Here is an 11,784-nt window from a genome sequence, read left to right as displayed (position 1 = left end):
TCTCTCTAGTACCTCCACCTTGAACATACACCAGCCCAAGATCAATAGTGCCCTTCAGATATCTCATGATCTATTTCATAGCTTTGGTATGCATCACTGTTGGCTTCTCCATGAACCTGCTAGCCAAACCCACTGAGTAAGAGAGGTCAGGTCTGGTATACAGTAAGTACCTAAGACAACCAATCATTCTCCTATACTCAGTTGCATCAATTGGTATGCCACCTTAACTACATTGCATTTGCTCCCTGGTTCCATTGGGAATCTAGTATCGTTACACTCACTCATCCCAAATTGCAACATAACATTTCTAGCATATCCTGACTGCTTCACAGTGATGTAATCTGCTTTCTGATCTACCTCAATTCCAAGGTAGTAAGTCAATAGCCCCAAATCTATCATTTCAAATTCAGTCATCATCTATTCCTTGAACAACTTGATCTCATCTGGACTTCCTCCTATCACAATCAAGTCATCAACATAAACCCCCCAATATGACTGCATTTGCTCCTATTTTTCTGGTGTACACTGCTTGTTCACTCAAGCACCTTCTGAAATTCAATTTTTAGGCTTTTGTCAAGTTTGACATTCTACGCCCTAGGAACCTGTCTAAGTCCATAAAGAGCTTTACTCAACTTGAGTATATGCTGCACTTTACCCTTAACTGCATAACCTTTAGGTTGAGACACATAAACCTCTTCCTCCAATTCACCGTGCAAAAAAGTTGACTTGACATCTAAGTGATGAACTTTCCAGCCATTGTTTGCTGCAAATGCAATAGCACTCTCCCTATGACTGATCTGGCAAAAGGTGCAAAAACCTCTTCAAAATCTATGCCATGTTTTTGGACATCCTTTTGCAACCAACCTAGCCTTATGCTTCACCACTTCTCCATCAGAATTCCTTTTCAATTTGAAAACCCACTTCAACCTAATGGGCTTCTTGCCTACAATTAGCTTAACCAGCTCCCAGGTCTTGTTCTTCATAATGGACTGCATTTCCTTGTTCATGGTATCAACCCACTCTTGATGATCCGCTGCCTCTCTATAACAAGAGGGCTCTTCTGTTTCTGCCAGCAAAGCTTCTACATCTGAATCCATCAATTCCACTTTAGTAGTTTCATCATAGATTTCATTTAGTGCTCTAAATCTCATTGGCTCAGTACTTTCAGCAGATGATGGTGTGGAATAATCATCAACATGCATTGTATGCTGTGGTGTTGAAAAACCAGCAGCTGAATTCTCTGCATGACTGACAGTCTGCATTGTGTCTGCTGCTGGTGACTGTAGCAATTTCGGCATAGCTTCAGAACTACCCTACCCAGTTGCTGAATTATTTTTAGCTTGCACTACCTGCTTTTGTTGTGCGTCTTCATCATTACCATCAACAAATATGCCTATCCCAGCTTTATTTTCAATAACAAACTCAACTGAGATGTCTCCCCCCAAAGTTGAGCACCAATTCCACAATTTTTCTTCTTCAAACACAACATCTCGACTGACAACAATCCTATTTGACTCAGGATCATATAGTATGTGTGCTTTACTGCCTTCTTCCACCCCAAAATACACCAAAGCTTTGCTTCTATCATCAAGTTTCTTCAGATGTGGTGCAGCTGGCCTAGCATGAGCAGTGCACCCAAACACCTTTAGATGCCCAAGGCTTAGCCGCCTTCCATTCCAGGCCTCATAAGGGGTTCTGTCACCCATCACCTTGGTTGGTAGTCTGTTTAGGAGGTACACAGAGTGCCTAACAGCTTCACCCTAGTATTTCCCTAGAATCATCATGCTTTTTAGCAATGCTCTAGACATCTCCATCACAGTCCTATTCCTCCGTTCCACCACTCTATTTTGCTGTGGTGAATATGGGACTGTGAGATGCCTCCTAATTCTAGCTTGTTCACATACTCCTACAAACACACCAGCTAGAAATTCCCCTCCTCTATCAGACCTGAGTGTCTTGATCCTGCACCTAGTGATGTTTTCCACTTCTGCTTTGTACCTAACAAAAGCATCACATGCCTGATCTTTGTTTTTCAACAAAAACACCTGCATCCACCTAGAGTGATCATCAACCAACAACATGAAGTACCTATTTCCACCTATTGTTGCTGGTGTTATTAGTTCACACAAATCAACATACACCAGATTGAGTTTTTCTTTAGAGTGCCACTTTGTTGCCTTAGTGGTGATCTTGTCTGCTTAGCTGCTAGACAGTCACTACACACCTGCTCTAGGTTATTAATGTCAGGCACCCTATTAGCCATCTCCTTACTCACCAACTATTTCAGAGATCTAAAGTTGACATGCCCAAGCCTACCATGCCACAACCAAGCTTTGTTCCCAATGCTTGCCATCAAACATTTAGGCTCTACTGGTTTTAACTCTATCTTGTACAATATGTTCAGTGTTCTAGGAACTCTCATGATCAATCTTATTGGCTGTTCTTCCAAAACTTCTAGCACATCATCATCTAGACCAATTCTATGCCCAATTTATGTCAGTTGACCAAGACTAACAAGATTGCTTCTAAGTTTGGGAATGTAATAAACATCAGAAAGCACCCATTGATCACCATATTTTCCTTGAAACACAATTGTACCTCTACCTTGAATTTCAACAGTAGAGTCATCGCCAAACCTCACCTTGCCATAAACAGCACGATCCAGATCTCTGAACTTTTGTAGATCACATGTCATGTGGTTGCTAGTTCCATTGTCTAGGTACCAAATGTTGCCTGATGGATCACCACCATCAGACAAATGGAGTTCAGGCATAATCTTTGCCTCATTTAGAAACACCCTCTGAACTTGGCTTCTTGACGGGTGCTCGAGTAGTCCTGGCGCTGCCGTTTCCACAAGCAGCACCGTCGGCTCCTTCTCCTCCGCCTTCATGCAGTGCCCCTCCTCTTCCTTCTTCTCACCCGGGCACCTATTGGCGTAGTGCCCGTACTTGTGGCACTGAAGCACTTTATGTGACTCTGGTCACGCTTCCCCGTGCCCTCCTTACCGATGTCGCCACCACCATCACGGCCACCACTACCACTGCCATGGCCACATCCACGGCCATGCCCTCCGTCTCGCTTCCTCCCCTTCCCAGACGAATCGTCGCCCAAGTTCTTCTGTCTGGCTTCCCACTCTGCCTATGTGAGCAACACCTGCCCACCTTCTGATCTCATGCCGCCAGCTCCCCGCCGCATGCGCTCCACGAACACCTTCAGATGCCCCACCGCCTCATCAAACGCCAGTGTCTTTAGGTCATAAAACTGTTCGATACCGGCCACGACATTGAGGTATCGATCGGGCACGACATGAAACAATTTCTTCCCCAACGCAGCATCATCCAGGCTACCCCCCAAACTATTGTACTTGACCGGCATCGCCGTCAGTTTCCCAACAATTTGGTCAAGCGACTCGTCATCCTTCATCCGGATGGCATCAAACTTGCTCTTGAGCGCCTGCAACCGCGCGTCCTTCACCCGATCTGCTCCAACAAAGCGCGCCTTCAGGGAATCCCACACGTCCTTCCCAGTTTTCTTCTTTGCAACTTGCATTAGCAAGTCATCAGGCAAGCACTGTTGGAGATGCGCTCGCACCTTCTTGTCCTTGGTGGTTGCTTTTGTCACATCCGCCGCAGACAAGGTCAACGCCCCCTCCTCCGGCTCCACCACCTCCCACACCCCCTGATCTTCCATGATCGCCTGCACCCGAATACACCAACTGGTGTAATCTGTGCTTGTCAGTGGAGGATACACCTACCGCGTCTCCCCGTCGCCTCATGCTCCCTCTCCCCCGATGACGATCGAAGTGGACACGATCTGTGGATGTCTCCGTGAGTAAAGAGGCTCTGATACCATATGTTAGCGAAGGATCTCAATTACTCGTTGTATGGTGGCTAGATCGATCAACAAGAACGATGAACGCAAGAACAAATGATGAACACAGAGTACACACGAAGCAACTGCCCGGAGGTCGCCCGGGAGACAGTGCCCTTTTTCACTCACAATGGTTCACGATACAATGCGCCTAACCGGCGGTTCCTGCGATGACACGACTCAAGGAACTCCCAGCTACTTGTGCTAGTAGTCTAGCACACACACTTTAGCTAATACAACCGCTAAACAAAGATACATGACTCTGAAAACACACACTGCAGAGAGTAACGCGTCGTGGGCACGGTCACCGCAACTGCATCTCCGCTCTGGCGTTCAACATTCAAACTGACGTCTTCCCGCCCTGCTCACTTATGCCTTCTCCACTAAATGTCTTCACTGTCAGTGTTGGTAGGGTTACACACCAACAATAATGTAGATGGATCTTATCATCGAGTCACATCATCGATCAGAAGAGCACTTGGCCATAGTTGTCAAACATGTCCTTGACGATGATCCTGTAGGCTCGCTCGGTGGGGTGGTAGCTGTCGAAGAAGACGTGCTGGTAGACGTCGTCGCAGACGGAGACGAAGCGGGAGTCGCAGAGTCCGGTGACCTCGATGGTGCCGGTGCCGCAGCAGCCCCTGGTGGTCTCGGAGAAGCCATACCTGTCCCCGCGCTCCATGAGGTCGTCCAGGATGCGGTAGATGTCCAGGAACACCACTAGCGTCGTGAACCCGGCCTCCGCGTTCAGCCCGACGATCATCTCCTGGATCCTGGCGTTGTACAGCTGCGCCGCCTCATTCCGCTTGGGCTCGCACGCCCTGGCGAGCCCCCCTCCCAGCGTCCGCTGCGACGGCACGCACCCCACCGGCGGCATCCCCACGAAGCCGATCTTCCTGGCGCCCCTGGCGCTGACCTTGCGGAGGAACTCCTCGGCGCCGCTCACCAGCAGCTCCACGTAGCTGGGGATGTCGTACTCCACGCTGCGGAACGGCGTCGTGAAGTAGGTGTTGGCCACGTCGTCGGTGCCCGCGCACACCACGAACAGCGCGCCGTCGATGATCCTCGCCGTCTCCTCCTCGCCGGCGATGTCCACCAGCTTCGCGCGGTACTCGTCGAAGTAGACCAGCTGCTGATCCAGCGAGATCACGCTCACTACGACGGGCGTCAGCGGGTCGAATCCGGTGGCGCCGGACGCGAAGCTGACGCCAGTGAGCAGATCCTCTGGGCTCAGATCCACGCCCAGGTAGGCCGGCAGCAGCTGCTTCACACCAAGCCGTTGTGCTGCATGCACAATGCAAATCAACAAATCAATCTGTTATCTACATGCAAGATCGTAAATATATATACAGTGTAGCATTCTAACCCATCATCATTATATATACTATGTTATATGTATGTAGGAGTACGATATTTGCATAACCCGTGCATGACTAGTAATTAGTATTGGACACTTTTTACTACTGCTTATATATAGCTAGAATGCATGTGAAAAAAAACAAGGAGGAGTGTATTTATGAACAAGGAGGTTTGAGGTACGAGTTACTTTAATTGAACACTATTGTGGAATGTGGATGCTACTTGATGCGGAGGGTAAATAAATAAAGAACAGCAGAGTTGATGCACTGAAATAGTATAGATATATGCAGCCTGTTCGTTTGGTCGTATTTGGCTTACAAGTCATGGCTTATCAGCCAACGAATAATATTTTTCTCTCACACCAAACCAGCCAACAGTACTTTCAGCCATGGCTTATCAGCCAAACAAGCTCAAACGAACAGGGCGATGTACTCTTATATATTCTACCTCTATTTCAAAATAAATCAGATTCTAGAATTGTCTTAAGCCAAACTTTTTTTGAATTTGACTAAATTTATAGAATAGAGCAGTAACCCCTAGGATGTATATAAGATATATGTTTTCATAGTGTAATTATTTATGTTGGTATACTCTTATCTATAAATGAGTTAAGTTGGAGATAGTGTAATTTATTGGAATAACTTTTACACGGAGAGGACATCCAACTTTGTGGATGTAGTAGTAGTCGGACATTCGCTCCTGCAGGAGTAACCGTAGACATTGATTTAGGGCATGTTTACCTAAAACACACACTCTACTTCTTTATTTAGGTAGCTACCAATTTTATACTACCCAAATTTTGTTGTTTTCTCCATCAACACTACCTAAAACAGACTACCCAAATTCATTGTAGGTGAGAATGACATGTGGGACCTATATGTCATCCTATGTTATGTTCTTCCACGGACGGACAAAGCAGGGCAGGGCTGAGCCGTCGATGAGCCTCGCCGGGGAGGGGCAGTCGCGCCGCGGAGGGGAGGGGAGGCCACGCCTGGCAACCTCGCCGAGGAGGGGAGGAGCGGCCATGCGGGGCAGCCGTGCCGGGGCTGCCACACCGGAGGGGAGCTGCATCGAGCAAGAGGGGAGTCGCATCGCACCAGAGGGTAGGCCGTCGGGGCTAGCCGCGTCGGGCAGGCTGCGCCGCCGGTGTTGGTCGCACTACGGCCGGGGCAGGCCGCTCTATCGGACGGCCGCACGAGGAAGAACCAGGGCACCGCGTCGGGGCAGCGCCGCCGCCAGGGAGGGCCTGGATGCGCAAGGTAGCGTCGCTGGGCAGGGCCGCCGCTGGGCAGTCGAGGCTCGCACAGTCGCGTGCAGAGAAGGAAGAAGGGGAAAAATTGCATGGTGGAGTAGGGGGCCAACAGGAATAGAGGGTGGGAGGCGGGAAATAGGAGGCCACCAAATGTAGGGGGTCTAGTAGGGGTCTGCTAGAGTTGTGTTTTAGGCCTCCACTACCCAAATCAGGAGTAGGGGGTCAAGTAGGAGGCATTGCTGGAGATGCTCTAAGGCTAGTTAATGGTTGAAGTTAAAAATTAGTCTAAATTAGCTAGGGTTGACCAGCTAGTTAGTTAACAACTACTCCATTCATCCCCAAATAAATTAACTTCTAAAATCCGTGCAAGTCAAACTATATATTTTAAATTTAACTAATTTTGTAGGAAAGGGTAATAACTTGTATGACATAAAATGAGCACATTATGAAAATATATTCTATGGTATATCTAGTGATACTATTTAATTTGATGTCACAAATCTTGACGGGTTTTTTTCTAGAATTTTAGTCAAAGTTTAAAAAGTTTGACTTAAGACAACTCTAGAAATCTATTTATATAGGTTCGGCTAATAAATTAGCCCACTTACTGGCTATAGTCCTGTTTGAATGGTCTAGAACTAATTTGGACTAAAAATTACTTGGTTAGCCCTATAATGCATCTAACAGGCCTTGTTTAAACTGCGGGGCATGCTCCATCTATATGTCCTCTTTCCCTCGACTAAAATTTAGCTACTAAAACTAGTGACTAAACTTTGTCCTCCCTATTTGGTTCTAGTGACTAAAAGTGACTAAAGGCCATTAAAGTAGTTCAACAAAGACCAAGCTACCCCTAATTAATGCCTAAATCAGGGTTGGGGACCAGCAATAATGAGGGGCAGTCCACTGGGCACTTTAGCCCACTCTTAGCTACTCTTAGGTGACTAAAGGCATGTACAACCCACAGATACGATGATATCACACCACATACAGATAGCTAAACAGACATCACATACAATGGACTATCTATTTGGTTGTCTATTAATTATTTAATGTCTGCATGTAGCCATGATCAAGTGTAAATATGATTCGTGCATACCATTGTATTGCTCGTTGATAAAAAGATCAGACATAAATAAGGTGGTCATGGTTGCAATATTTTTTAAAACCATGAATATAAATGATATATTAATATATTTATATATAATAGACAACTTATACAATAGGTTATTTATTTAGGCATCTACAAACTTTTTAATACTTACATATAACCATGATCAAACATGAATATAATTCATGGATATTATTGTGTTGCTTCTTAATACAAAATAAATCGAGCATCAATAAGATAAACATATAAACATAATATAGTATTTTAGAACCATCAAAATAAATAATATAGTAATATATTTATCTATATAATATAAACTTTTCTGCTCCTGAATCAAAAATAAAGTTTGAGAGATTCTATTTTATATTTAGTGACCGGATAAAAAGTTTGTTGATCAAGTACAAACAAGAGCATTTATTTTTATTTGAGAGTCCACAAGCATTTCAATTTGAGGATGATTTGATCGATGGGATGGCACTGCAACCTGCAGGTGTGCAAAGGAAGATTTATCAGCTTGCCATGGGTGGATTTTAGCTTGTCATGGCACTAGCCATAGCGTGCGCACACTGAATCTGTACAACGAGAATATGAGCGTCGGAGCACGAGCCACAGCCGGCGTCTAGCCATACGACGGCCAGGTTCTCTTTCCTCATTTAATCAGGTAAATTTGTATCGTTCAGTGCATACAGACGGTATCACAATATGCGTTGTACTGTTCCTAACATGACTAAACTATAAACTATTTTAGTCCATTTATTTAGTAGTTTAGTAACTAAAGTGGCTAAGGATAACCAAACATGCCCTTGTTATTAAAAGCTGCCTGCACTGCAGCTGCATGCATGCTCCGATCCTGCACACGTTCATACTACTCGTACCGTACGTAGTACAAACTAGAAAAGGCAGCGTACTATATAGAGTACTCCGTATGTCGTAGTTGGCTGCTTGTATATATGTATTGCCAACGTAACTTTCTTTTGTGAATAATATGCAATATATAATTTTTTAGTATTATAAATATATCTTTTAATTTTTTTCCGGCAAGCGAACCCTAGACCAGTTGGTTTGGCTGTGCCTTGCACCGTGCCGGCCAGAGTTTGAACCCCCTTGAGGCGGATTTGCTGTCTGGAGGAGGCGGCAGTTTATCTACGTGTTGAAATCCCTTACGGGAGCTACGGTGCCGCTGTGTATGGGTGGAGCAGAGGTTCACTGGTTTTCTCGATTTACGTGAAAAGGTTTTCTTCTTAAACATAATGCTCGCCTCCACGGGTCGAGGTTTTTTTTATATATTTTTTCCTACGGATCGGAGGAACGGCACCCCGCCCCGCCGGCCGGGGTGCGGGCGCAAGGAGTGCATGGGTACACGCGATACATAACATACACATGTTGCCCGTTACGACACCACCATTATATTGTTGCTTCAACGCATATATTGGGGGATGCACGCAAGCTGCATGCCTCCGATCAATGACGACGTTTATATATTATGAGATCATCAAAGCACTACTATACACACGATTACACGCGTACAGGAAATGTATATATAATTGTCTGTACTTTATATATAGCTAGCTAATCATAAAACTCATTACCTTACAGTTTGCCAAATTAATTAATAGGACATACGTAGTTTATGCGTGTCGTCATGACAAGTAAAGACGATGCTCACCGTCGGCGGCGTCACCCACCGTAGTACCGACGGCAACGTAACGGTCCTCTCTCTGCATCTGCATGCCACCACCCAACGCACGCCGCATGAATTATGCTATGCAATCTATCAGACGGCCAGCGCGGCCGCCCCCACCCGCCAACTGCATCACCGCCAGTATATCTCATGCATGTGAGCCAACAACCTCGCCGGCCGGCGGCCCACAACCGTCGGCTTGCCCTAGTTATTAGCAGGATAATTCAGAGTCCATCGCAGTTGCCCATCTTAAATTAAATGTAAATTATCGGCGCGTGCAATGGTTCATATACAACACCTTATTATAACTTTGTAGGCAGCTCAACCATCATTTACTGTATAGTTTTACTTTAATTTGGACCAAATTTTAGCATAGTACCACCTAGCTAGCTCCACAGATTCCATCGGCCCGACCAGCTCCGCGTCAAGCAACAAATTATTCCGTTCAGAAATCGTAATTGTATTTAACCAGAAAATAGTCAAACTTTATAAGTTTTGACCAACAATTAGTCAAGACGTATGAATGTTTACAGCATAGAGACTTCTGTTAAACATGCCTATAAGCAGATCTTTGTATTATAAGAGATATTAATGGTTAAAATCTATTTTCTATGAATTTTTCTTTGGTCTAATATGATTACCATTTCTGAGCGGAGGGAGTATTAATAATCGGCCTGCAGATCGATGCATGTGTGTGCACGCGCGCAACAAGCACAAAGACAGAGCAGCTAGCGATCGACACTGAAACCGTAACGGCGATGTTGTCTGCACCGCTAGATACGTACTGCCTCCATTCTTTTTTATAATTAAGGCGCGCACACGTATCAAGATTCAAAATATTTGACTAATAATTTTTAATCATTATAACACAAACTTGATATGGTCAGATTCATAATTAAATCTTTGTATCTAATTATTATAAGATTATAAGTATAAATAATATAAAAATAAAATAAATATGTGATCAAAGTGTAATTAAAAAGGTTGTGTCACGTCAAGCCGTGCCTTGTATATAAAAGAGAAGGGAGGGAGTACCGAATATATGCATGTATATAGTATACTATACTACTGAAACGTACGTACATACGTTGTTATAAACTAGTAATCGATTCAGTGTGGACCGATCGCATATATATACATACTCCTCTATGTATAGGAGTATTATACGTGCATATACTACAGTAATAGCTTATCCTTGACTCGAGGAAATTAAAGTCCTCTGTTAGTTATTGGGAAATGATGCATGACCATGTCGGCATGGTGGTGCATGTGTTCCTTCGTCTCATCGATCGATCGATCAGCTCGTGAAGGAACAGTGCATGTCAAGGCCCTTGACCCTCTTGCAATTAAGTTAAGGCCCCGCAGTGCAGTGCAGTGCAGTGGGAATTGAAGAAGCCAACCAATTTGATCGGGAGAAAAAAAAGAAAAAGAAAAAGAAAAAGAAAAAGAGAAGCCAACCATGCAACAGCAAGTGAACACAGGAGATCGAGAAGGAAATTAATGGGAGTACACCCCCTACGTCTACGTACATACATACCAATGAGGTCGCTGGGAATGAGTCCGTTGGAGTAGCGTCCGGTGGCCTCGTGGTTGAAGAAGTCCTTGCCGTAGGGCGGATGGTTGGCCTTGATCATCGTGTGCAGGTCGTTGTTGTTCCCCGGGTCAACAATGGAGTCGCCGAACACGATCACCGCCGTCGTCACCGCCGGGCGGCGGCGGCCCTCCTCTTCCGGCTGCGACGCGTTCATCTTGTACTGTTGCTGCTGGTACGATGAGTAGGACGACCCATGGCAGCACCTCGTCGCCGCCGCCGCCACCAGCAGCAGCAGGAGGAGCGGCGTCGGAGGAGTCATGGTGGCCTAGCTAGCTGCTACCAATTCCTATCTACTAGCTAGCTGCTGCGATGCCTGGTGGCAGAGCAGGACAGACGATTCTCAGCAAAGGAAGCAAAAGCAACAACGCCCTGCAGCTGCCTAGCTAGCGACGTAGGAGTACCTGCGTGTGCACTGCAGCTACCTCTCTACTCCACACACACACAGATATACATCATGGTGGTTGAATTGCATTGCCATTGTGCCCTGCTAACCGTGTGCGACTGATGAAACGACGACATTAAAGCTAACCGTATTATTAGCTAGCTAGCAGTACTGTTGCGACCCGGACGACAGGTCGCTCTACTGCTATCTCGAGTACTGTTGACTTGTTGAGCTTGAGCTAGCTATAGCGACCTGCTGCATGCCTGCCACAATTCATTCATTCATTCATCCGGTTGCATGCAACTAGCTTCGTCACGCACGTACCTATATATCATTGCATGCTATGCTATATATATATTTATGTGTGCATATACACGATTAACACAAATATACAATTAATCCTCGGCCCTTTTCTTTGAAACCAACAAGAAGAATTTTGTGATTATTGTTATTGGGTAGCAGATGCTGACACGTACGTAACAGGCGGTTGAGAGTGAGACCTCGGTACATCTCAGCATATGCGCATGACAGCTTGACA

At 45.5% G+C, this 11,784-nt stretch overlaps 2 protein-coding genes across 2 annotated transcripts; both read right to left on the bottom strand.

The window, feature by feature from the left end:
• Positions 1–3,138: 3,138 nt before the first annotated feature.
• Positions 3,139–3,690, bottom strand: LOC136518280 (uncharacterized). Its single transcript, XM_066511916.1, has one exon. The coding sequence runs from the start codon at positions 3,688–3,690 to the stop codon at positions 3,139–3,141; it is 552 nt and encodes a 183-aa protein (XP_066368013.1).
• A 252-nt stretch (positions 3,691–3,942) lies between these two features.
• On the bottom strand, positions 3,943–11,264 carry LOC136517905 (GDSL esterase/lipase At3g14820-like). Its single transcript, XM_066511560.1, has 2 exons — positions 10,808–11,264; positions 3,943–5,154 (listed from the first exon to the last, which is right to left on the bottom strand). Exons 1-2 carry the CDS (start codon positions 11,121–11,123, stop codon positions 4,337–4,339), a joined length of 1,134 nt encoding a protein of 377 aa, XP_066367657.1. The 5' UTR covers positions 11,124–11,264; the 3' UTR covers positions 3,943–4,336.
• Between the last annotated feature and the right edge of the window lie 520 nt (positions 11,265–11,784).

The sequence above is a fragment of the Miscanthus floridulus genome, chromosome 17 (genome assembly GCF_019320115.1).
Source record: "Miscanthus floridulus cultivar M001 chromosome 17, ASM1932011v1, whole genome shotgun sequence".
Lineage (NCBI taxonomy): Eukaryota > Viridiplantae > Streptophyta > Magnoliopsida > Poales > Poaceae > Miscanthus > Miscanthus floridulus.
This window is presented reverse-complemented; position numbering and strand designations above follow the sequence as displayed.

Coding starts and splice junctions, on each gene's coding strand:
- LOC136518280 (XM_066511916.1), bottom strand. CDS start 3,690: ATGGAAGATCAGGGGGTGTGGGAGGTGGTGGAGCCGGAGGAGGGGGCG.
- LOC136517905 (XM_066511560.1), bottom strand. CDS start 11,123: ATGACTCCTCCGACGCCGCTCCTCCTGCTGCTGCTGGTGGCGGCGGCG. Junction 5,155..10,807: donor CATTCCCAGCGACCTCATTG/GTATGTATGTAC, acceptor TTGTGCATGCAG/CACAACGGCTTGGTGTGAAG.